General features: G+C 37.0%; 2 protein-coding genes across 7 annotated transcripts in view; both read right to left on the bottom strand.

Annotated features, from left to right (window-relative positions):
- The window catches only part of adamts14 (ADAM metallopeptidase with thrombospondin type 1 motif, 14), a 49,170-nt gene extending 39,631 nt beyond the window's left edge, over positions 1–9,539 (bottom strand). For both annotated transcript variants that reach the window (XM_028475340.1, XM_028475341.1), the window contains exons 1-2: positions 9,159–9,539; positions 7,057–7,493 (exon numbers count right to left, since the gene is read on the bottom strand). In XM_028475340.1, coding sequence (XP_028331141.1) covers positions 7,057–7,493; positions 9,159–9,237 — 516 coding nt within the window. In that variant the 5' untranslated portion in view covers positions 9,238–9,539. The remainder of the gene's footprint in view (positions 1–7,056; positions 7,494–9,158) is intronic.
- Positions 9,540–16,918: 7,379 nt separating this feature from the next.
- pald1a (phosphatase domain containing paladin 1a) overlaps positions 16,919–27,985 on the bottom strand; it is a 53,203-nt gene continuing 42,136 nt past the window's right edge. For all 5 annotated transcript variants that reach the window (XM_028475347.1, XM_028475345.1, XM_028475346.1 and 2 more), the window contains 2 exons: positions 25,240–25,395; positions 16,919–18,593 (listed from right to left, as the gene is read on the bottom strand). In XM_028475347.1, coding sequence (XP_028331148.1) covers positions 18,444–18,593; positions 25,240–25,395 — 306 coding nt within the window. In that variant the 3' untranslated portion in view covers positions 16,919–18,443. The remainder of the gene's footprint in view (positions 18,594–25,239; positions 25,396–27,985) is intronic.

Raw genomic sequence — 27,985 nt, 5'->3', positions numbered from 1 at the left:
ACAATGATAACAAAAATACACAAAAAATACTCCAAAACGTACAAAATTACATAGAAATACACAAAATGACTCTAAAAAAATACAGAATGACAGACAAATACATAAAACCATTACGGGGGAAAAACTAAATTAAAAGCAAAATAAACAAAACGATAACATAAAGACACAAAAACAATAGAACAACTGAAATTACATAGAAATACACAAAATGATTTTGAAAAAGATACAAAAAAAGTGTGGGCGACTGTGGCTCAGGTGGTAGTGGGTCGTCTTCTGATCGAGAGGTTGGGGGTTCGATCCCAGTACCTGACTATGTGTCGAAGTGTCCTTGGGCAAGACACTGAACCCTAAGTTGCTCCCAGTGGTCGACTAGCGCCTTGCATGGCAGTCCTGTCCCACTGGTGTGTGAATGTGAGAGTGAATGGGTGAATGAGCTGATATGTAAAGCGCTTTGAGACTGCTTCAGTGTGGTGATAAAGCGCTATATAAAATCAAGTCCATTTACCATTTACAAAATTACAGGAATATACACAAGACAATAACTGGGAAAAACTGAAATACTGTAACAGCAAAATATACAAAACAACAACAAAAACACACAAAATGAAAGAAAAGTTTGGGAAATGACTTCAAAAACACACAAAACAACAGAAACACACACAAAGCCGTTTGTTCTTTCCTGTATTGCTGGTCAGACTAGTGATTGTTTTAAGTGATTTTTTTTGGCTCACACCAGGATTAAAGTTGTTCAATTTTGATATAAAGGAAAATGAAACAACATTTAAAAGCAAAAACAACACGTTTTTGGAAATGTACTCAAATTTTGAACAGTTTTAGCCTCAATAACCATTTTAAAATGTTTCAAATTCACTAAACTAAAGTGCTTTGGACACATTTAGCTGTCATTCATGTAGCCAAACATTTTTAAGGGTGAAGGCCTTTTTTGTTCCTAAAAAAACCAAAAAGAAATTTTAATCAATTGCTGTCAGCCTATGAAATTAAATTACAGGCTTCTATGAAATTCGTCAAGAATGGCTTCATTTCCTAAAAGTATTTGTTCAAGCATTTTCCATCAGAAAAGATAAGAAATTGACCGACAAGCCCTTGCAACAAACAAAAAAAAGTGTGAGCTGCGTGACTGTTGCTAGGTGGTTATCTCTCTATTTAACCATTGGACACAGAAATAGCTCTCTACCCCGTCTGGTTTTCTGGCGCTTGTGTTTCCATCATACATGTAATTCAATCAGCTCCACATCTATACAAATTCTCAACACGGGAGCTGACCCAGTATAATCATAGCCACCACTCATCACTCCACAACAATGACACATTCTCGTCTGGGGTGCACAGCTGTTGCTAACAAACACAAACAGCAATCAAAGTAAATATCTCAGACAACAAAAAGAAAATCCAGACTTAAATTTTAAGAACAGTGCGTCATTTTACACTGATTGCACTCTAAGCTACCAATCTGGTTATGTGCAGATAATTTAAAGTTGATTTCGGTGCATTAAAACTTGGATTTCCAGACAAAGGCCAAAGACCAAATTAATTAAATTGTAGGTATCACAGTCTTGATGATGTCTGAAAATACAAGAAAAGTATTTGATCACTTGATTTCTTTGTCTCCTGTGACAAAGAAACAACAAAAGTTCTTTTGATGCTTCAATGCTACGGGTACATCAAACCAAACAATGCATGTCAAAGATTGTACCCACATACGGTGACGTGTGCACGTCATCCCTTTCAAATTACAGTTCTTTCATCAAGCGTAATCTCCTTCGTCCCTCCACATCAAGTACACATGTCAGACTAAATAATTTGCCTGCAAGCTGCGTGTGCAACATCAAATGCTCCTTGAACACCTCTGCATGCACAGACAAGCCTATGTTTATGTTGGCCTTGATGCAAAGAAACACATGGACGATATTCCTAAGAGTCTGACTGCAGCTTTTAAAGGTTGAGAGCACCCAAAACGCAAACAAAACATCTTTTCACCACATCTCACTGAGTGGTATTATAGCCACACAGATAGTTCTGGTTCTGCTTACTTTACCTCAGACTTCTGCCGCCATCACTGTACAAAAATGATAAATGCAACACTACTGGAAATATGGTAGTTAAAAATAAGACCGCATCGGGTTTATTGGTATTACATATTGACCTCATGTTTAAAATTACTGATTGGAATATAGTAAAAACAATTCACAAAAAGGTTGAATTTGGTTTGAAAAACAACACCAAAGCCCTTAGAAATAAATGTCTATTAAAATATTAAAGTCTTGAAGTCATTCCTTATGTTGTAGAAGTGACGGCTCTCAGAGAAACTCACATTCCTGTGTACTTTAAACCCTACATTAGTCTGACACAGATCCAGGTTCTCTCAAAGGACAGGTTCCTCAGACACAAACAGACTAATGAAGTCTATGCGTTCCAATGTGGTGAGGAGTGCAAAGACCTGTAACCACTACACCAACACGTGGCTCAACACAGGAGATCCCACACCTCTTTTCAGGACTCAATAGTTCACCTTCATCCCAAGGTAACAGGACATGATTGGTGAAAGAAACCTAATTTGCTAACTAAGAAAGGCCATTCTGGAACAGAATCAGGGTGAGACACAACCTATGATCCATCTACCTTCTACCGCTTATCTGAGTCGGGTCGCGGGGGCAGCATCCTTTGAAGGGAAGGCCAGACTTCCTTCTCCCTGGCCACTTTGTTGAGCTCTTCACAGGGCATCCCGAGGCGTTCCCAGGCCAGCTGAGAGACACAGTCTCTCCAGCGTGTCCTTGGTCTTCCTCTGGATCTCCTTCTGGAGGGATGTGCCCCTCACACCGAACACAACAGAAGCGACTAGATTACATTCAAAATCAATGTAAATGACACAACCTCTAGCAACCTCCCTTCAAGCGACACAACTTGCGCGAATTCGGTGACCGACAACTCCCCCAGCCGTCACTGTCTGTAGAGCTGAAGCAGCAGCCCCTCCCCCGCTACAGAGAGAAGGCTGCAGCGGGAGGGCTGTACACTTCCTTTACATAACGGGTCAAAATGAATGTGGTTAACTCCTTGAATAAGTTGACATTTTGAGTTAACTCATCCTTTAGTAACTCCGTAAGTTGATCATCTAAAAAGTAAAAGCGGAGCTGTCTATGATAAGTGCTAGAAGAAGTGACCAGCCGTCTCGATGCAGCAGCCCTCTCTCTCCCCTGTCACTCGCTCCGCAAACATAGCGTTACTGGAGCTGCTCTTACCCGCAAGCTTTATCTTTCGGTCATCATCCCGCTATAATTTGCCCTAATCTTCCTAGATGATTTAACGTCAATATTCCTCAGGCTGAAGAACAGAATCACCTTGATTTGGCTCAGTTTGTGTTCACAGTGCACTTTTGATCCGATTCAACAGCCTCTGATGCAGTTTAGGGGCACCGTTACCCGAGTAGAGACTTCTCTGGGCAGACAAACAGAAATGAGAAGAAGATGGTCTCATCTGTTGTAAAAGGACGGAGAGAGTTCTGCCTCCTGTTCTTTCACAACAATCAACAACGGAGCAGCAACAAATTGCCGTTCTTTTGGTGGTCCCCGCCCACCCACAATGTCGTGAACTCACTATGTCATCTTTGACACTTCCTGTTTGATCCAAGCCAAGAGCATTTGTGTCTTTTTTTACTGCAGGGATAAGAAATATTGCTTGTACAAATGTGAATGCAGACATAATTTAGTGGGAGCTGTGAATGACAAGGCAATAATACTATGATTATATTTCTAAAGTGTAAAGCAAACAAAGGCTAATCAGTGTCATTTGACAGGATTACACCTGGCAGTTATTGTTGTTGTATTTATGTCCTTGGCAACTATACATGACATCATATGAACCTGCTGTTTATAGCTTCCATGTTATTCATTAAAGTCTTGTCTTGATTTTTGTATTAAATCCGTTTTCTTGTAAACTTGTGTGTGCTTGTCTTAGAAAAAACCAACAAACATAATAAATGACATGGCCAGGGTTCTGCCATCTCCTGTGTGTTTAAGATCAATGTCTCATTGTTCTGCACTGTTCTAGAGAGTTACACAGAATGTTCCCTTGAATAGGTAAAGGTTCGTTCATAAATGTATATAGCACTCAATGTTCACAAATCAATTAAAGGAATGACACCATGTAATCTTTTTATTCATGGAAGCCTGTTGGGTTAATCCAGAGAACTTATAGGGGAGGGTAACTGCAGTGACGGCGCTAAACAAGGCTATTGTCAACAGAGAACTATTGTCACTTTGTCTTGCGCTGATGTCATCCTCGTGGAAATAAAATGTGGTCTGAGATCATGAAAAAGCACACTTTTGTTTTAATTCAACGTCCTTTGAACTTTTGCCTCAAATTTCAAAGATTAGACAAATATGAAATCTCTGTCATGAGTAATAGAGTGAGATGGTATGTGTGGTTAATCTGTGGGAAGCTTATGAAAGCTGGAGGGTCACAGGGTTATCTTTGCTTCAATTCCACACGTGTTATTTCTGTCACAGCAGCTTCCATAGCTGCTTTAGGAAAGCTTGGACAAGCGGCCAAATCAAATGTCACATGGCTGTGATTGGAACTTTAGTTTGTTGAACCGCAAACACTCATCAATGGCTCCGGTGCCTTTGCAGCTGTGAGGGTCAGGATGAGTCTATGGGATTTGTCAGAGCAGACTAATGAACATTTAGATTTAATTAGAGAAAATCTGCTTTTCTAATTAATTAAATACTGTGAGTTTCTAAAATATAAAGAAACCGTTTTTTTACCATCTACCATCTCTAGTTACATATATATAGTGATATATTGTCCTTTTTTTACTTTTCCAAATATTGCACCTTGCATCTTGTGAGCCCAATATCGTCTGCCGTAATGTACAATTAAACAAATTTTAATCGTGATCACGATTTTGGTTGTTGCAATTAAATTAACCTGAGCGTTATCAATATTGACATTTTAAAAAAAAGGGCACTGCACTCTGTAATAGTGTATTTATTCAGTTAGCCTTTGGTACATTTTAAATTTTTTGATTAATTTTTTATTTTTTTTATAATTCTATTTTAAAGCTTAATTTTGTATTGTATAATGCTGTAAACTGTACACATTGTTTGTTTAAAAGTAGTGCAAAAAACACAAATTTTTCCCAAAAATGATAAATAATTGTGATTAGAATTGTGATTACGACATTGGTCAAATTAATCGTGAATATCATTTTGGCCATAATCGTGCAGCTCTACCATAATGTAAACCCGACAATTGTTCCATCCATAATGACTATAGATTTATGCTGCTGAACCTTTTCTGGTACACTATGCAGTTCTATAAACTTTATTTCTATCTGTGTGGTTCCTATGTTTTTTATGTCTTGATAATGGCAGTGAGATAGGTGTGTTGAATATGGTAAGTACGTAGCTAAGTTGATTGACAGAGTAACACTGGGCTGATCCTGAGACACACTCTGTGTAATATTAATGTTGAACAAAATCTGCAGAGTTCCTTCAGTAATGCTTTGAAGAGTCTGAGTGTTGGATGGTTTTGCTCACGAGTCAGCCATCACTTATGATGACATAACTTAGAAATGTTTGCTTCCAACAAATAGATCTGTCACACTTGTAAGCACACTCCCTCTCTTCACTCTAATTGTCATAGTGTCTGAGCATTAGGATGTTTGGCACAGCAGATTTCACTCTTCTACATAATGGTAGCATCATACTGTACATACTCATATCTCGCCTCCTAATGAAGTCCAGCTTCCGCTTTCCTTGCATGGGTTGATTACGTTATAGTTTTATAATAATGAATGTACTATTTATAACAAACTATGCATCAGAAAAAGAACAAAAAAAGAAAAAAGGACAACAATTTATCATGTTTTACTGGAAAACCACTGACATCTTTCATCTTTAAACATACCCCATCATCAACATAAACATGCACAATCCTTGACGTGTGTGCAAACGGGCCCTGATGGAGCACGCTCTGATTGGTAAAGTGCATTTTTGATAGCAGTGTATTTATGCAGCGTGTCCCTACGATGACTGAGATTGGAGAAAAGGTTTAAAGTGAAATAGTCATAAATAATTCATAAATATTCATAGTTGGGATTCTGAGACTTTTGAGTGAATCAGATAAAGATTTATCTTTGCTGAAGCAATAGCTTTGATGGATTTTTCACCAAGAAAAGTAGTTCTTATTAAACTGTCAACCCACACTACGTGTTACCAGAGGTTGGAATAAGTCACTAAATGCAAGTCTTGAGTCAAGTCCGAGTCTTAAAGTTACAGTGATCAAGTCATATCAAGTCACGCGTAGGCTTGTTTTATAACTGTGGGACTTTTATTTCTTACTTATTTAAATACAAAATTGTACAACACACAAAGCTTATGGGTTACAAAAGTAAATAAATTAACCTAAATGTAATAAAAATAAAATGATGTATTTACTTTAAGGAGCAATTTAAAATGAAATAAAAATACAATTAATAAACATAAATTAATAAAGATGAATTAAATGAACAAAACTTTGCAATAGCTATATACACTGTCCATATGGTGTTTACTAAATGAAAAATGAGGTCATTCAGTCATAGAGCACCTTCTACCTGAGACACTCAGTTTGGATTTAGCACAGTAAGAACTACCTCTAGGGGGCAGTGCAGTGTTCAATAGAAAATAAATAAAAACTTTTCCCATGTTGTGCTAGCTCTACATGTAGTTATTTTGCTGTGATGTTTTGGCCTTGTCCCCTATCAAAGTGTAAACTAAACTAAAACTTTCACAGTTTCAGTTTAATCTAATTAGGCCAAGATGAACAAGCTTAAAAAGAACTTCTTATATTGTAACGTGTTCAGACAGTAGAACATGCTGATGTTCCCTCTCAGGATAGGTCGGAAGTTAGTAATCCAGTATCCATACTATTATTTTAATACGTATAGTCATAAATAAATTAATAATACGATTGTTGAACTGGATAATCTCCATCCATCCAATCCAGAGTCACAAACAGGTATTTAGTTATTATAAGGGGGGGCATTTGTTGACTTACCAGTCCATCACAGTTGCTGATAGCCACAGAGGCCTCTGGCATGTCGCTAACATCTCCAGTGAAAACACAGTCCCCATGGATGCGTTCCTTGTCCTTCTCCTTAAAGTCCTCCTGCCATTCCACAAACGCTCCTGGAGCCACCAGCCTCCTGTTGGCCCTGAGCCGCAGATGCAGCTCCTTTCCAAACACCGTGACATTAAAAAACAAATGCTGGGCCGGGGCCGAGATGACTGAGGGCATCTCCGGGGCATGGCGGGCCACCCTTGGTTTGTGGCTGAAAGCTGAGAAGGTGTCAGTGGTATCATCATCGTCATCATCATTAGCAGCAGCTTTACTTCCACTTCCAGCAGACACAACGTGAGAAATGTAGCGGCCATGGGAGTCTGTGCTGAATGGCACAATAAGACCATATTCACTTAACTTTCCAGAGAGTTTGTCTGATGGAACAGAAAGTATCATGTGAAAAAAAAAACATATCCATGAATTAACACCAAGCACGTTTATGCAAATAACTCAATAACACAACGTGAGCTCAATTATTACAAACTGTGAAGAAAATGAGAATAAAAACATACAATGTTGGATAAAAACCCAATAAGAGTGTAAATCAACAGCCGCTAATATTTTTGCTTTATACTGATGAAAAAAAGGGTGTGCAAATATTACACTGTGTTAATACCAAAACTATGATTGGTTTTAATAAACTAATGGACCTGGGGTGACTCTAGAAGTCACAAACAGACAAATTTAATCTCTTGAACAGTAGAAAAGATAACAAAATAGGAGAAATAACACTTTTTTTAATCAATCATAAAAACAATAGGATTTATACACTTTATTAACACTTTTCATTTTGTTAAAATAGCCAATGTGAACAGCACTTGAGTGGGCGCTTTATTTTAACAACTGAAACAAAAGGAATAGAAGGCTTAAATAGAGATTATTGTATTCAATAATATTCAATCATTAATAAAAAACTCATGTTTATAGACGTGTATAGATTTGAGATAAAGCTTAAAGCTGCATGGGGGAAAAACATTTTTTTTATCAGACAAATCCATTGTATAGGCTTCATTGATCAATAAATCCAAGATCTTTTGATTAAAAAAAGATGCTAAAGGTTGAAATTGGCACTTCTCCACCATAAACATGGTTTGTTGACATTTTGCGCATTGCATTGTGGGATGTGGAGTTATGGATACAGGTGCATAGAAGGGTTTTTACTTTATTCTGATATAATGAGAAATACTGGGAACAAACTACAACAAAAATGGTGTCAAGAAAATCACTGTCCTTTTTAACTGACAAAAAAACACAAGAAATCGAGGTAAGAATGACATGAAAACACTTCTTTGTATTTGTTTACAGGACTCCACATCCCACAATGCAATTCACCAAACTTTTAACAAATTTTCGAGCTGCAATATTCAACTTTCTTACTTTGTTTTTGGAGATAATGATGTTTGATTCAAAGGAAGGCATACACTATGATATCATCTGATTAAAAAATAAATAATCTTAAGTAGAATAGAGTGACTATTTTTTTCTTTATTTTTATATTTAAATTACATTACAGCTCAGATAAAGTAAAAATTGTGCAATGGAGATAAAAAAAACAATACAATAATATAGGCTATATATCAATAGAAAAACAATATACAAAGTAAAAAGAAAATAGATATATACATATTTACAGTAGCAATTTTATTTATCTATTAGAACAGGTTGACTTTAGAAACCACAAAGAGAAATGATGAAAAATAATACTCTTAAAACTACATTGAAAAAATACATATTGAAAATTTAAGCCTTATATACTTGATTATTATTATTATTATTAATATATGCAAACAGCATCTAACCTGAATGGAAAGGAATGTAGAAGATTTAAATATAAATTATTATAATAAATCATCTAATAAAATATGAGGTTAAACTTACACACGGATGATACACAAAACGCTGACAAAAGACACTTCCTGTATCGTGCAGTTCAAGCCGGTACCGGTGGACCAGATTTGGCCCGCGAGCCGTATGTTTAGTTACAGTTAGCTAACACAGCTGTTCTCATTAGGTTAAGGTAATAAGGAAACCAAACTCACCACGTGTTTGTGCTGCGACAATAAGCTCCAAAAACAGCTGACCGAGTGAAAAGTACATGAATAAATGCATACAGTCCATAGTGAGAGCAAAGCTTTCCTTTCAGCTGTAAATGTAAACTTTTAAAAGTCTTTCCTCCGGAGGGAGAAGAAGAAGAAGAAGAAGAAGAAGAAGAAGAAGAAGAAGCAGAAGAATTAGAAGCAGAAGAAGCAGAAGAAGAAGAAGAAGAAGTAGTAGTGGAGCAAAGTGCTCAGAGTTCTCCTTCAAAGGATCAACTAACGGATACTCATTAGCTGTGTCTAATCTTTTGGCCTGTGTTGTAATGCATAGTCCGAGCCCTGGTCCATCCATTCATGGAGCCCAGCAGCGGGATTCTATCTGTGGCTGATGATGACGACTTTAACTCCCCCGGTAAAAAAAAAAAAAAAGGGAAAAAAAAGAAAGAAAGAAAAAAAAAAAAACCGGGACGGTTTTAAAAACTTTCTCTCTTTTCTTTCCTGAAATATTGTTGTTGCTTTTCTTTTTATAAAAGGTGAATTAACGCCTATTGTGAAGGAGAGGAAAAAAAACGACAAAAAGTTCAAACAAAGAGTACAGACAGCGGTGGAGAAACATCTGCCCTCCAGTCCTCAACCATTAGCACCATCAGAACTCTCTCAACTGCATAACTTACACCAAGTACAACTATAAGCCTTCCCTCTATGGTTCTACAGGTTCTATGGTTCTACAGGTTCTATGGTTCTATGTTTCTATGGCTCTACAGGTTCTATGTTTCTATGGTTCTACAGGTTCTATGTTTCTATGGTTCTATAGGTTCTATGGGTCTATGTTTCTATGGTTCTACAGGTTCTATGTTTCTATGGTTCTACAGGTTCTATGGTTCTACAGGTTCTATGTTTCTTATGGTTCTACAGGTTCTATGTTTCTATGGTTCTACAGGTTCTATGTTTCTATGGTTCTACAGGTTCTATGTTTCTATGGTTCTACAGGTTCTATGGTTCTACAGGTTCTATGTTTCTTATGGTTCTACAGGTTCTATGTTTCTATGGTTCTACAGGTTCTATGTTTCTATGGTTCTACAGGTTCTATGGTTCTACAGGTTCTATGGTTCTACAGGTTCTACAAGGTCTATGTTTCTATGGTTCTACAGGTTCTATGTTTCTATGGTTCTACAGGTTCTATGTTTCTATGGTTCTACAGGTTCTATGGTTCTACAGGTTCTATGTTTCTTATGGTTCTACAGGTTCTATGTTTCTATGGTTCTACAGGTTCTATGTTTCTATGGTTCTACAGGTTCTATGTTTCTATGGTTCTACAGGTTCTATGGTTCTACAGGTTCTATGTTTCTTATGGTTCTACAGGTTCTATGTTTCTATGGTTCTACAGGTTCTATGTTTCTATGGTTCTACAGGTTCTATGGTTCTACAGGTTCTATGGTTCTACAGGGTCTATGTTTCTATGGTTCTACAGGTTCTATGTTTCTATGGTTCTACAGGTTCTATGGGTCTATGTTTCTATGGTTCTACAGGTTCTATGTTTCTATGGTTCTACAGGTTCTATGTTTCTATGGTTCTACAGGTTCTATGGGTCTATGTTTCTATGGTTCTACAGGTTCTATGGTTCTATGTTTCTATGGTTCTACAGGTTCTATCGTTCTATGGTTCTACAGGTTCTATGGGTCTTTTGTTCTATGGTTCTATGTGACTATGGTTTTATGGCTCTAAGGTTCTATGAGACTATGGTTCTGTGGCTCTATGGGACTATGGGTCTGTGGTTCTATGGTTCTATGGTTCTACAGGTTCTATGGGTCTTTTGTTCTATGGTTCTATGTGACTATGGTTCTATAGTTCTATGGCTTTAAGGTTCTATGGTTCTATGAGACTATGGTTCTATGGCTCTATGGGACTATGGTTCTATGGGTCTGTGGTTCTATGGTTGTATGGCTCTATGGTTTTATATGGTTCTATGGTTCTCTTGGTCTGTAGTTCTATGGTTTTATATGGTTCTATTGGTCTATGGTTCTATGGCTCTATGGTTCTATGGCTCTATGGGACTATGGTTTTATATGGTTCTATTGGTCTATGGCTCTATGGTTCTATGGTTCTATGGCTCTATGGGACTATGGTTTTATATGGTTCTATTGGTCTATGGCTCTATGGTTCTATGGCTCTATGGGACTATGGTTTTATATGGTTCTATTGGTCTATGGTTCTATGGCTCTATGGGACTATGGTTTTATATGGTTCTATTGGTCTATGGTTCTATGGCTCTATGGTTCTATGGCTCTATGGGACTATGGTTTTATATGGTTCTATTGGTCTATGGTTCTATGGCTCTATGGTTCTATTGGTCTATGGTTCTATGCCTCTATGGTTCTATTGGTCTGTGGTTCTATGGTTTTATATGGTTCTATTGGTCTATGGGTCTATGGTTCTATGGTTCTATTGGTCTATGGGTCTATGGTTCTATGGTTCTATGGTTCTATGGTTCTATGCCTCTATGGTTCTATGGTTCTATGGTTCTATGGTTCTATTGGTCTGTGGTTCTATGGTTTTATATGGTTCTATTGGTCTATGGTTCTATGGTTCTATTGGTCTATGGGTCTATGGTTCTATGGTTCTATTGGTCTATGGCTCTATGGTTCTATTGGTCTGTGGTTCTATGGTTTTATATGGTTCTATGGTTTTATGGTTATATGGTTCTATGTGGTTTAGTGGTCTTTAGTGTTTTTACACAGATCTATGGACACAGGTCAGATAGTCGAACCCAGAGCTCACAGTAACCATGGTGATGCTGTGTTTATATTTTGGTCATGTTGATGATGTAATGTGTTTGTTGATGATTTTAAATTATATCAGATTTAGATTAAATAACTTTATTGATCCCATAGAGCAATAATTTGTAGTAATTTTCAGAGCAGTCACATTACACTGACACTGATGATATTAATGTTGATGTTAAATACACTATACAAATACATTTGCTTTGCCTTACTGTATTCTTTATTGTGAGTTTTCATATTCTTTGATCAGATGATTACCTATTGATTCATTGAACAAACTTATTGGTTGAATGAATGCATCGCGATAATAAATAAATTATTAGCTTCGTAAAGATGTTAATATTTTCACAGGCATATTTTTTTTGTTTGTTTGTCTGTTTGTAGGATTTGGTCAAAAGAACCTGAGTTTGACCACATTTTTAAAGGCGGTGGCTATCTGTACGGTGGCAATATACCGACATTCTATCTGTATGCAGGCCCCTCATTGGCCAGTTTAGGTCACATGATTAAGACTAACCCTAACACATGTACTTTGGTAAAATAGCACCAGGGGTTGTCCGTACGGCAACCGTACAAACAGACACTTTCAATGTTTAACCAAAGACATCAATGGAAGATTCCATTCAAATGTGGAGGGGATTTGATTAATATACAGATTCTTGATCAGTCTCTAAAATTTCATATTTTGGTTTGTTCCACCAGTTTTTATGAAATTGCACATTTTATTGTGGTTTTTGAAACATTGGGGTGTCCATACATTTGGACCTATATCCTTATTATTGGGGAAAGACATTAAAGTGTGAATGATCTGATGTTTGCTCTTATTTTCTAAAGCTTTCTGTCTTTCCTGGCTCAACAAAGTCAACCTTACATAACTTTGTCACGTCTTACCAAAATCTTGCGTCACTGAGAGTTTATTTTCCTTTTGCATGTAAGAGATCACAACCAGCTGCACCAATAGATGCTCAGAATACTTGAAAAGTCTGCGTTGGAACTTTGTTAGCTAACGACAAAACATTTGAGCCTGGCTTTCCCACTACGATACAACTACAAAACCACTGGAATCCTTCGAGGAGGAAAAGACTGAGGTATGTCTGCGTTGAGGACTTTCATTTTCAGGTACTTGGGGGTGGGGGTGGGGGTGGGGGTGTCTAGACTGTTCCTCCATCACTGTGTCTGGGCTTTTGTTGGTCTGGGCCTCAGATAAGAACCTTCACTCTATGCCTCATTAGCCCAGTGATCCCAGCACAGTGATGTGGAGCAGGTGAGGCTTCTGAGTGGTCGCCCCCCCTCGAGGCTCCAGAGAGAGAGAATTGGACTCTGATCCAAAGTTTGGCATTAATAAGCATTGGAAACTAACCACAGTATTAAGAGATGGAAACCATTAAGTGCCTTGTGAGTAGTTTTATGCTGTTTTTCCATCTGTACAGTTGGGGAGGGATTTGTTTTCATGTGTACCCAAAAGCCAGGCTGACATTCCACAATATAGCTGACTATTTAATTAGAAGCCTGGCTTTTTCCCTTCAGAAATCAATCTGTGGCACAGTCCACACACTACAGAAAATACTGTACTATGCACAGCATGCTTATGTTTTGTATCTGTATATTATTATGTTCTGTGTTTTTTGAATTGTGGAGTGTCTTTGAGTATTTGAAACCCTTTATAAATCAAACATATAATAAAAAATGTTTTATCATGAGACTATTTAATAAAGTGAGCAGCAGCAGCAGCAGTGCTTTGTGTTTCCAACAGCTGAGGATAAGTTACAGTAGAGCGTTTGGAGCTGTGCATGCGTTTATGTTGTAATGTGGTCTCATGCCAGCGTGCTGAGAAAATATGTGCGTTTTCATCTCTGGGATGTAGTGAGATGTAAAGCAGCTGTTTGTGCGCCTGGAGGGAAGCACAGTGTCTGGATGAAAAAATCACTTTCACCTGAATGTCTTAAAGAAAACGGGATTAGTCTGTGAGAAATCCTAATTTTCCTCTTCACATTTTTGTTTAATATCATTATTATTTTATTTTTCTGTGAAAAACAATGAGAAACTTAAAATAATCCGTTTATCTTAGGGTTTTTTTTCTCGTGGGGAAAGAGAATATATTCCATATGAAACAGAATATGCATTAACGTAGTCACCTTGGCAGGTTTCCAAATACTTCTAAAATGATTTCCATGTGTGGAAGAAAAAAAGTGAGTTTTCCTCAGGTCACACAAAATACCAGGAACTTTACCACGTTTACGATGAATGTGCCTGAAATTTTGTCCTCTTTAAATCTGCAATGACTTATTAATGAGGGAACTATAATTTATTCTGAACACAAGAAGAGCTGATTCGACCTTATTGTACAGTAACTGTGTCATGGTTTGGTGATGAGTCGATTTGAAAAACAAAAAACAAAAAAAAAAAAACACTCAATTTGGTAAACGATTAGACAGTGTATTTCTAAAAAAATATGCTTTACTAAAGATTAGATTGATGTTACAAAATGCATCATTTTGTTGGACAATATATCATTAAAAAAAAACTTGATTCTGTGAATAATAAAGCGCTACAAAAGCTAAATGAATACAAAATAAATCAAATGATTGTGTTACTCCCTGATTCTTATTAATCTTATTACACAGCTAGTTAAGTATTAGAAGATTACAACAATTACAACAAAAAATAAAATAAATGCTTATATTCAACATTTAAACTGTTGAATATAAGCATGTTAAACTTTAACATCAAGGTTAGACATACTTTAATTATGGGCGGGGCTCCTGGAGCAGTTAAGACACGCCCAGTATATATTATAAAATCTCAAAAAAACAATCAATTAATATCTTTTATTTATTTAACCAGGTACATCTCATTGAGATTTAAAACCTTTTTCACACACACACACACACACACACACACACACACAATGTAAGAAGACACCAAATCGTCACATACCACCATTCTTAGCCAATAGCAAGATTCAATTTTAGTTGTTAGGTTTCAAACCACAGAGGGCAGTTACTCTAACATTTTTACAATAAATTACAAAAAAATAGAAATATTTTGACTAAAAAGTAAAAAGTTGTAATATGTAAAAATTTCAAAATACATTTGTTTTCATTTACTTTCTAAAAGCTCTGTTACTAGTTTTTTAATCTTCCAACAGAAACTCATTGACATCCTGCTCAGTGGGTGTGGACCATGGACAAACTCCCTGGTGGAGTGAAGCTTTTATTTTTAGAGCTCCCCCTGCTGACTGGCTGCAGTATAGGTCATAAACCCCGCCTCCTCAATGATGGGATGTGGGTCAAACTGTAAAGTTAAAATACTTGTCACATAATGTTTTTCCAAAGCTAAACTCTGCTGTGATCATTAGTTATTATCACATTGTGTTCAAGTGCTCATTTTTCTGTGAACTTTGTTTTAAATAAGTTATTTGAGGTTGAAAAACGAGATTTGACGTCATATATGGCAATGATTGACAGTCGTAGCTCTCTGTGTGAATATCAGTGACGTCGTGAAGAAAAGCAGAGACGACATTTAATTAGATATTAAAGTGTAAATAAATGGTGGTTTTGTTCTAACCTTTATGATTTGAACAAGACGTTGGTAAAATGTATATATATATAATCTATGGATGTGTACCTACTACCTATCAATGCTCGGAACCCAATCTTCTATTTGGGGCCAAAGGGGGCCCATTTCCCCAGGGGTGCCAGGAGGCCCCCAGGGGCCCCATTTTCCAAATGACTACTCCTCCATTAGTACTTGTTAGATCAGAATGCAGTTTGGTATGAATACTCTATGAATGAATGATGAGATGCTCAGAGCCCTTTTTTTGAACTGGGGCCCACCCTCCATTTCCGGGAACATAGTCGTGTGATATATCGTTTCAAAGGTAATTCAACGTAGATTATGATTATACCAATAAATGAATGAGGTCCATTACTCTATGTGCCATGGGGACGCCAGCGGACTGAAATCTCGGGAAAGTGGTACGTGCTATTCGGCGCGAAGACGTTCTGCGGGCCCGGCCGTAGTTCATCCGAACTTGTTTTCACATGAACTTCATTACATGTACTCTTGCCAATCATCTCTCAATGCTGCTCTTTGTCCACTGTAATCTCTGGATCCTTCAGAAGCACTAGCTTCAGTTTCACGTTGAAGAGTATCTCAATGAGTTTGGAAAGCATTTGAAGGGGGGGTGGGGGGCTGTTATATCATCCCAGCGTGTTCCTCAGATCCAGGGCTTATCTTGACAATGAGTAAAGTTGGCTTTGCTGCAAGTGAATGGGCCTTTTTTTCTTGAACCTCCGGATGTTATTCAAACTGACATGTTCAGTATCATTGGATAACGTGTGTTTTTACAGTGACTTTCCTTAAGATGCTGAATATCTTCATGCTGTGTAAAAATGAGCTGATGACGTAAACTTGAATCCGAATCGCTTGGTTTCCTTCTGTGACAATCCAGGACAGGCAACGGTGTGATAAAATCCCAACAACTTCCGTGCTTCCAAAGATAAGCCTGCTATGCACTTACAAGACAGGAAGTGATCTGGGATATCAGCCTTTCAAAGCAGGCCGAGCCAAGCCAAGCAAACTTCACTGATGTGCCGACCTGTGGTTTTTAATCCTCACACAGCCTTCCCTTTCCCCCCCCCCCCCCCCTAAATAAGATCTCACCTGTCCACACCAAACGGCACCTCAGGTTAGTCTTTTGATCTGCCTGAGCTTTTTATTACAGCGTACAGAATATGTTACAACTTCAGCCCAACAATGAAAGATTTGTTTGGTTTAAATGCACGTCTCTGGATGTTTGATAACCTGCTTAGATCTCAACGTTTGGCTTCAAAACAAAGTGTCGGTGTGGATATACGAGAAGATTCTTAGGAGGAAGAAATTAGTGGACGTCGGAAAAAGGGCTGAACACACGGGAGCAAAAAATATCACTAGAGTCGGTCAGAAGCTCAAATATATTCAAAAACAAAACAAAAAATCTTACTGCACAAAGAGACTTTTATTCTTTTAATCAATAACTGTTAGAATCTATCAGCAATTAATTTTTAAACTTAAAAAGAGGAGCAACAAAGAACACTTATATTGAATATACAGGCACATAATCATAACTAGGAATGACTGATGAAAACAATTTTACAACAAAATACAACATTAGGGTGAATATTAGAGGCTTTAGTTTAAGGGAACTTTTTTTGTAATGTTGATCCTTCTTTCATTTTGGATTTGCACAATGTCAGTTTCAAATAGGAAATATACTTATTTTTACATAAATATTTTAACCAGGTTTTATTGTTACAGGGTATTGTAGGTAAAGAAGTAGATGCTTAAAAAAAGACATCATGGTGAGGATGTGAGGCCCTATTTTTAAACTGTAATTTGTAATACAGCAGGAAAAAGCCCAGTACATGTGACAGACTAGACATATTATCACACAAAATGTGAAAAGTACCAAATTATCATCACCTACTGTTTAATATAGAAATATATCCAATCCAACATTGTATCCTGATTTAATAACTGGACTTTATTTTGAAAATTATCCTATAGTTCACCTGGATCTTCACCACATCCTGACGATTTCAAGCTTGGAAATCACAGTTTGAAGTCTTACACTGCGTTGTTGATTTTTGAAACATTAATTTCCGTAATTGAAAACAATAATGCGTACGGTAATAATAAAGGTAAAGATTGAGGCAAATGGAATGTGCACAGATTAAACAATTAAAAATCAGTCTGTGTCCTCCAATCAGACATAGGAACCCAAAATAATGAGTGAAATTTGCAAAAACAAATTAAAAAGACGCATTAAATGCTTCAGGCATCATGACACTGGTACATAAAAATACACCCTCCGTATATTCCACTGTGTGATATTGAGTGAAATAAGTTGGATGCAAGATGTTGAAACGTGTCGTGCAAAGAAACTCACAACACACCTGGTCAGCATCACAGAAACGGGTTAGAAAGCAAAGTAAATAATAAAAAAGTTCATCTGCAGTCCTCAGACATTCTTCAAGGACACATTAGCTTTATAATAATAGATTTCAAATGTACATGTGGCCTCAGTATAAACTCAGACAGCCTCTGATCTGTAGCTGCTAGTGAAGAATAAAAAGGTCAGGACTTAAGGTCTAATAGTCTGTAAGAGACGCGAGATAAAGGCTCTTCTAGCGTAATCTGTAAAATGCATAAGCAAAAACAATTTCTAAATATGTTTTATAAAAAAAACAAGGTCACATCTACTGTACAAACACTTCTACAGAGAAAACTCTGTAGTTACCAATTATTAAGAAAAAAGTACTCATTATTTCTGTCATCTAAATTGTGGATACTTGACATTAAAACAGCTACAAAGTATTAATATGACCTGTTTTTTTTAAAGATGACAATATGAGGACTCTGGAGATAGAAATTCCAAGGGAATGTTTTTGTCCCACTTCGTAAAAGTCACAGCATTGTTGTCTTTTATTCTGAAGGGGTTTTCGGGGCATTCACAGTGATCCTTTCACACAAACTCTCCTCGGAAAGGAAGTGACTGAATGTTTTGTTGCCGCCAGCGACAGCGCAGCCTGGCCAGGGGCGTGTCCTTGGGGTTTTCAAACTCAGAGAAGCCCAGCTGGTTGAGGATGTCATAAACTCCAGCTCTGGCCGCCACCTAGCAGAAAAAACAAACAACTTTTTAATTAACATGGCAACACGTCTTTTTATTTGTCCATCATGACGCAACGAACACTGGATGTGATGCGAGTGTCATTCTTCCTCCTACTTTATTCTAAACAAAGCAGCTCCACTAGATGCACCTGTTTGAAAAACTGTGATATTAAGTGAAATTGGATGAAAAATGCTGTGCAAAGAAACCACCAACAACCCAGTCAGCAACATAGCAACAGGTTAGAAAGCAATGTAAAAAAAAGAAAGCATAAGCCCATCTGAGACGCTTTTACATTTATTTTAATATTATTACAGTAGAAAGCACAAACATTTTATTTGTATTTACTTTCTGTTACGCTGAATCATCTTTTATTATAATAACGCTTGACGTTCAGTTAGGATGCTATTACATCTCCCTGTCACTTTCAATACATCCTTCCTTTAACAACAACGTCTCCATTACTTTCTCTTCTTATTGCACTGATGGATGAAAAAAGAACATCCTTCATCAATTCAAAAATACAGTAGACTATTTTAGTACTTCAGTTTCCCGCTTAAACAAATTAAAATAACTACAAGGAAACCAACATGTTTATCAACCTTGGAAGTACTTTTTTCAAAAACCAAAAATATGAAAACTTCGTACTTAAAAAGATGAAGGAAAACATGTTTGCTTGACAGCCTCGGAAAACCATTATTAGGAAAAAAACCCATGTTCTCCAGATTTCAGTTGGAATGAACCAAAGTGAAACATGGTGAGATTTTCCTTCTGCATTCATGTCAGGACAAGTGGAACACTGACTCACAGGCTGCTGTGGTTGCCAAGCGCCGTTAAATAAGTGCTAAACAACACAGAGTCGGAAACAATTGGCCTTAAAGCCAAATGATACAATACGAACCAACAATAGTCATTCATTTCACTGTTAAAACTAATCTTGATCCCCATAAAAGAGGCACAGATCATAAGTTAACATGAGAGATTTAAAAAATAAATATATACTTTTTTACTGTGTTTACAAAAGTTTTAATTTTTCCATTTCTTTAAATTGATGGTGACTCGACATTTAAGTAATTCAGAGTTTGTTTGCCTCAAACTGAGCAGCCCAACTATTAATGTAATAGATCTGATGAGATCGTTCAAGTTTGTGGGGGCGTGGCTTGACAGGTCTTTCTGACATTGTGAACTGCAACTTTAAATAGGCCTCATTTCAGAGACAAATGTAAAGAAATAATGTTTTAGTTTTAATACTACAGAAGCTGCGTTTCCATTTCCCTGGGAAATGCGTAAAATCTAAATAATGCAATAAAAATGAATAATGGAACACCTGAATTCTGAAAAACACTCAAATATCACTAAAAAGTTTTGACGCTTTCATGAGGAGGAATTTCCTACGTTTCGATATTGAAATGTGTTGTAAAAATGCTATGGAAACACTTATTCAGCAAAGAAACATCACAGGATGTGACGTACCTGGTCACATGAGTAAACGTGACACGGTACGTGTGGACAGAAGAGGAGACACAGACATTTCTTAGCGTTATACTTAATAATAGTTACCGCCACGTTAGACGTGAAACAACAAAGGAATGCAGAGTGTTCTAAGCAGGTTTGGAGCGTCCGTCTTTCTGCAGCAAAGTCTCATGGGCGTTATGAGGCTCCTCCCCAAAACAACCTTCAATGGAAACACGCTCAAAGCACAATTAAACTTTGTCAAAAGCACCTTTTTCTGCTGAATACCAATATATGTGGGTATGAAGTAGAGCTGTTTATTGATTATGGTCCAACTCTCAACATTTTAGTCAAACTATTTACATTTGTCGTATTTAGTTGATAAATGTCAGTTACCGCCCTCTATGGGTAGAAACCAGGATATTACAATAGATTTTTGCTATTGGCTGAGAACAAGATCATGTGACGTTTTGGGACCATCTTGCGTCACAAACAAGTGCTGTTAGCCCCGCCCCTTTTATAATGACTATCATCTGTGGGCTCTACAATCTGTGGTGAGTAGGTTGGACTTAGAGACAAGTGACTAGAGGTATACTGAGTAATGAGTGGCTAGTTAGCATAGCATTGGAGATTTTATAGTATGAAGTGGGCGTGTCTTAACTGCTCCAGGAGCCTCGTCCATAATCAAGTCATTTTTTAAATTCTCCTCCTAGTGGCAGGTCAGGAGAAAGCAGGGGTTTAATTACTCTAATGAGAAATGTTGTTTGACCTTTTCACCAATTGATTTTAAATTTATTAATAACAGCATAAAAGTACTTTTCTGAACAATTTTATTCCTTAAAATGCGACCGATGGAGCAGATGGTGTCGACCCAAAGTGACGTAGCACATTCTTATTTTTGTCTTTTGATAGAGCTTTCAATCATATTTGACTACTTATTACTTAGGTTTAATGAAGTAATATCAGACTGGGACACACCACTACCAGTGTTGATGTGCTCACTGGCCCAGTTACAGGACAACCCTGCAGTGACAGGGCTGCAGGCCACAATCATTAGCCAATCACCAGTGACCGTGGCAACATTGACAAAGCCAACAGCCCGAGGCATCGATCAGTGCTCGTCACCATCGCCTCACATTCTTTTTGGAGCTCTCACTGGTACGTGTTGTTCTGTTGCTTTCTAGGGCTCCATGTCTACGTGTGTTTGATCTAGAATCCCATTAAAAAGCAAAAGCCCAGTGTTCCCAGTCAGCATGAGTCAGCTGACATGGAGCGTTTGGTGAGGCCTTTATCCATTGTGTTATTTATTTAGATTGTTTGCACATAGGTATGTAAAATGTGCAACGAGGCAACTGGTGGCACGGGGGCCACATGTGACCCTCAGCCTAATTTCATGTGGTTCCCAAAGTAAACATACACAATGACAGAAAAATACACAAAATAAAAGCAAAAATACATGAAAGAATTACAACATTGCAGGAAAATACAGAGAAACACACAGAAAAAAAAATTAAATATATATATATGACATATATATATATAGAAAACTACAACAAAAATGAACAAAATGACAAAAGTAATACACAAAATTTACAAGAAGACAAGAAAAACGAAAACAGAAATACACAAAAAATTACCCCAAAAAATGCAAAATGACACACGCACAAATACACAATAATAATCATATAATTTATAGGAAAAATACACAAAAGAACTACAGAAATGCAGAAAATGTTTCACAACCAACAAGACAACAACAAACATACACAGAATGACTGAAAAACACACAAAATAATATAAAAACTCTGTTTCCTGTATTAATGCTCAGATCGCTCATCATTCTAATACTGACATGAATGTTGATCAAACAAAAGTTGCTGTTGTGATAAAAGTTGCCGACCTCTGGTTTATGACTTTTTTTTTCCTGCCCATTGTTTGTTTGAGCTTTTTACAGTTTAAAAAAAAATGTATTCCATTAATGTAAAAATGAGTCCCGTTAAGTACTGGTATTTATGATGTAATTCTGCTAACAAACAAACAATACAATACAAACAAATATTAGCTCCTTGGTGGAGGTAAAAATCCTACTCACGGTTCAAAAATAAGTCAAACTGAATGTTGCTGGAACCAGCACTGGTCTGATTTGAAGATGAAATGAATATTTGCATTTAAATATTAAGTAAAGTATTTAAATAGTAGTTTGTAGCAAACAGGAAATAAAGATAAATTCTGCCTCTTCTGAGAGAATTCCTGTATGATTTATGGACGTTATGTAGGTGGATGGTTTATCAAAAGCAGGTTGTAACTCACTGTATTACACACAATATAAAGGGGATCTGATATATTGTTTGCATGTTGAAAAAATATTGTCCTCAAAGTCGTTAGAGACGTTTTTTCCTTGAGGCCGTGTTGGAGATGTGAGGAAAAACCTCAGAGATCTAGAAATTGAAATCTGTGTTTGCTAATCCAAAACGTGGATGATTATACAATGGCAGGACTTGTGTACAGTGCATACCATGCATGCCTGCAGGAGAGGCACCCTATCAGTCACTCCAGCTGTTTTGATGTGTGGCACAGAGGCCTCCCTGTCCCCCCCACACCGGCCCCGGCCCCCGGTATGTGCAGCCTTTGAGATTGCCGACTGTGGGAAAGACCAGCGCTGCGTTTCGCTTTCTGCTCCATCTGCCTAATCAGTATTGGCATTGGTGATATCGTCAATGCAACATGAAACATAGCTTTCCAATAGCTTTGATTAATGTCGCCCAGCATCACACACACCAAAAACCTCCAGGACATTTCACCAACGTAGAGCAACAAAGGAGGATAGCACTAGCTAGCTTTCCTTCACAGATTTTCACTATTTAAAAACAATAACTCTAAATGTCGACAAAGTATAATTACGCTTTGAACGTGTTTTCATTGAACATTGTTTTGTATTTATTTTACTTGTCTGCGCATGATGTCAAAGGTCAACACTACAATAAGTGTAATGTTTTAAACACAGCAATACATGTTTTGTTATTGCAAATAAATAAATGAATTTATTTTATTGCATAATTGTGACCATCACCAGCCCTCCCTAAGGAAGGGTAAGAAACACTTTATTATAGGGAGAATATAAAAAGGGAGAGCAGTGTTACACCTGGGTGGGGTGGGGGCGGGGCAGGCACTAATAATTTCTGTCCACACGTACCACACCATGTTTTCTTGAACAGAAGTGGTCATGTGACCAGGTATGTCCCGTCCTGTGACGTGTATTTGTGTAAAACGTGTTTCCATAGAGCTTTACGACACATTTAAATTTTGAAACGTCTGAAATTTTTTAGCGATATTTCATTGTTTTAATCGAAATTCTGGTGTTTTTATTGCTTTATTTAGATTGTGCGTATTTTCAAGGTTAATGGAAACACAGCTATTTACATTTACCAAGAGTTTGTTTGCATCAGAATTAAGGATGGACCGATCGATCGGTAATAATGTGATTTATTCCATTATCTTGGCCCCCTGCTTGTCAGGCCTGTGTTATCTGTGGACATAACGGACCTATTACAGTCAGTCTGATGCATCACATGTATCTGCTACTCATAACAGCAATAACAAGTCCTGAGTGAACGTGCTGCGAATAATTTCCATGACAGTTGTCTTAAAAGCCACATTATCTCAGTCCTGCAGTGCATCCTGCCTTTTGGTTCTACATCTAAGGACGACATTTAAAACACGCCAACAATCGGAAACACTCTGACACATTAAGTACCTGTACATAAAAATGTCAACTCTAATCCTTTGAAAGCGAGTGATTCTTTCTAACGTGAGATGACACAAAAGTATTGTATAAAGAGGATGAAATATGTCACAGTAATGGGTTTTTAATCCTGCAGTAAAACAACAACATTATGCAGTAAAAAAAAACCTAAATGAAACATCCTCTAGTTGTCCACTAAATGTCTACATCAACATATTCCCACATAAATTGTGAGTAATGTTTAGTGTGTGCATGTGTGCACCAACAGACCACTCATTTGTTTGGAATGCATAGAAAATTCCAGATTTCAGTGTAGGCTGGGGAACATCTGGCTAAACGATTAATGCATCTGCACCTAAAAAACAACAAAACAAAACACAGACAATCTGCAGCTGAGCGTGCACGAGGACCAGCCAGTAAATTCCTGAAAGAAAATTCAAATGAAACTTGACATGAGTGCACGATGTTCACAATCTCTGCTTTTGAGTGTGAAAAACAAACTTTAAATGCCTTTGCTACATAGTAAACTAAACGTGTGTGTGAAGTCGAACATTACGTAATGTGTAAATCACACACACGACATTAAAGAGTATATTTCCTAAAAATTCCACAAAGCACCACTGATACATGTGCTACTATGAAGCATTCATTAAAGGCTTTTGCATTTCATTTGAATGAAAATGGGAAATTAGAATTTTTAAACATATTACTTAGATCAAAAACGAGATGTGATATTTCAGTAACAATTTATTTGAAGTTTTATACATAAAGGCTGATATTACGCTGTCATTAGCATGAATATTGTGTCATGAAGGCTGTCATCAAGTGTTGTTCACTAAATTCTATGTTGGCATTTTTAGGCGTAAGTGGAAGTATCTAGTGGAGTTTGGTAGCGTTAGGGTAACGAACGACGCCTTAGTCATGCTAATGACAGCATAATGTCAGCCTTTATGTATAAAACCTGTGTGTTACTGATATTTCTTATAATTAAATGAATGATTAGATTAAGAGTTCTAAAACCTTCTTTTATAAGTCAGTTTATTGCATCTTTTTTGTAATCTAATTAGTTTATGTAGTTTTTATTTATTTATGAGATGAGATGTTCTTTATTCATTCCTGTCCAAGAAACATGAAAAAACAATCACATATGACATGGGAGGACAGGAGCGCAGAGAAACTGTGGGTTCACCACTAAAGCAGCGCCCCCGTTTTTTCTTAGATGAAAAGAAATGTTTTTAAATTAACGCATTCATTTGTTCAATTATATCAGAATGTAAATATTCACCTATTCTCACTTGTGTGGTGGGTTGTTTTACTGTTTAATGTTGTATGAATATAAATATAGTCATGTTAACAATATAGGCTCAGTTTAATACAGTAAAGAAGATGTGAATTGGAATTGGAATGAATTGGTGTGAACAAACAAAGCCTCACTAAATGAGTTTGGTATGTGTGTACCTCCTCCATCCAGACAGTGAAGGAGCGCTGCCAGGAATGCTTTTTCTCCAGGTGTAGGTATGTGTTGAAGAGGATGAGGTAAATGTAGCGCTCCAAGTACTGCAGACTCCTCAACAGCAGCTGCTGACTCTCCTTCTCCGTCTTTGCACTTTTCATCTACCGTGAGTAAAAGAAAAAACATTTTATCTTCCAATGTTTCTTTTTCTCCCATAGAAAAGCAGACAATCACCACTGTGGTGATTCATAATAGTGAATAATATCCTTTTACATCATGTGACCTGCTCCATCCCAGCTTTTCTACTGAAAATATCACTGCCAAGAAGAAGCTTTTTCTCTTTCAGCCACTTGTGTTAAAGCACAAATAAGCCATTATTTCAAAATAAATGTTACAAAAAAAACTATTTGTCATTTTTTAAGTAATTCATATGAAATGTTTGAAAGACATTAAGTCACTAGTCTACATTATTTAAGAAGAAAAGCGTTAAAATGCTTCAGAACCTCACATAGCACATTTTGCAACATCACATACTTTGTAAAGTTAAATTGAAACATGAACAATCTAAATGTAAGGTTGAATGAAGTTTCCTTTGAAATTGTCACTTGAGAGATAAATCTATATTCTTTTATACTTGTTTTTATTCATACAGTGATCCAGTATAAATCTAATCAAACAAGTATTTAATATTATTTATAGAGAACAGTCAAACAGTGTCCTTTACAGTGTTTATGTATTTCTGAGATATTTATTTGATAGCTTATTTTGTATTAAAATACTCATTTTAGCATAAAAAGCTCAGTTAGATGATCACTGAGTCCATCTTAACACAGACCTTCATCTAAACAAGCCACACGACAGAACTCACTCACACGTGCTGTCCACATATTGTGCAGCTGTTTGTGTTAATAAATGTGGCTGTGTCAGAATAATCTTTCTAGTAAGACTTTATTGAGTTAAAAATATCAAAATTTATATCGTATATCTCCATTTTGAGAAAAAATATTGAGATATGAGTTTTGGTCCATATTGCCCAGCTCTACTTTAAAGGCTTAAAGGACATTTGTATCGCAGTCGGTCCAAAAATATGGGCACCTCCATTCTTTCCCCAAAAAACTGCAATAAAATGCACAATCCAGACCCGATTCAGATGAAACTCAGTGAGGTGATTGAGGAACGAACCCGACATAACTGAACACAATTTTACCAAGATCAGTCAATTATGAACTGAGATGTGAACTATCGGAATTTATTTTTATTTTGAACCTGACCCACATCTATATATTGTAAAATAAGCATTTAGTCTAAAAACTCCAAGAAATAAATTGATAAAACATGTTGGTAAATGACAGGTGGGAACGTACAAAATCAAACACTTGACAGCTGAAGTTGTTATTAAAGTCATTCCAGCAGCTCTAACAGATCCATTATAACCCACAGCCCTTTCACTGAAAAGAAACACCAGTAAATGGTCTCTATCGACACCTGAACAGGCTGGCATTCATCATTTCAATAGGCCAGTTTTATGACGTTGATTTAACGTCAATTGTGTCTGATTGCTCGCACTATTTTCAAGACTCCAGGTGACACGGTCTGGTTTGCTGAGTGAAAAGCGTCAAGTGAACCAGAAAATAGTCAGCAGTAGACAAAAGAACATGGAGGTCTACAGCATATATTGATTCACTTTTAGCACACCCTGAGGAATTTTCCATTTCTCAATGAGCATTTGGACTTTTCTTTATGATCCATGAGAAAACATTATCACAAAAAAGAAGACATTCACAAAGACGGTGGAGGTAATTGGAAAAGTGAAAAGTGCACCATATTACCATCATTCCAGAGTTGAATGACAGACCAAAGAGAGATGGGGGTAAATGAGGTTTCCTGTCCATTTCTAAACAGCTGTGGTTGAATCCCATAAGAAAACGCACTGATGCAAACTATAGACATGCTGCCAGTTGTCATGTGACTTCTTAAAGGGATCCTCCACTTTCTTAACAAATGTGGCCTAAAACCTTTGAAATGTCATTATTAGATCAACTACTACAGTGCCCATCTAAAGTATGTATTCATATAGTGGGAGGAGCTTAAGTAGAGTTAGCAATTATGGTCAAATGAGTATGTGTTTGAAGGTTGGATGTACAAAAAGGTGTACATACTCTGTTAATGGACTAAAAGGCCGATTGTCATCATCAATGACGTCATTTCAACATGGCGGCGCACAGGCTCTCTAACGGTAAAGTAGTCCTATTTTTAAAAGTTAATAAAACGAATATGGTGCAAAATAATGAGTTTTGTTAGGCATAGATCTACTAATAAGGACATTTCAAAAGTTTTAGACCAAATTTGTAAAAATAGTGGAGGATCCCTTAGGGCAGGTAAAAAGTGCAAACCTTTTCACCATGTGCACCTTGCACCCCCGGGGAGCTTTTCTTTGTCATTCATGTTTTTACCCTAAATTCCACAGAGCTGGCAACAAACACACACACAAACACACACACAAACTACATAATTTACACCTAAATCTGTGGAACACCAGAGCTGTGGTCGCCCTCCGTCCGTCTGCATCTACTGAGCCACAGACGCTTATCCCCCGCTCTGAAATTCCTTTAGAAAACAATATTGGGCAATGTGTGGTGAAAAAAAGAAAAAGAGCTTATTTCTTCAGAGCCATAGAAAGATGATAGACTTGGAATTGACTTAGAATCAAAAAGAATAAAAAAAAAAAAAAATCGCTGTCAAAATGTAAAC

The sequence above is a fragment of the Gouania willdenowi genome, chromosome 19, assembly GCF_900634775.1.
Source record: "Gouania willdenowi chromosome 19, fGouWil2.1, whole genome shotgun sequence".
Lineage (NCBI taxonomy): Eukaryota > Metazoa > Chordata > Actinopteri > Blenniiformes > Gobiesocidae > Gouania > Gouania willdenowi.
The sequence above is the reverse complement of the archived record's forward strand: the minus strand, read 5'-3'. Positions and strand labels throughout refer to the sequence as shown.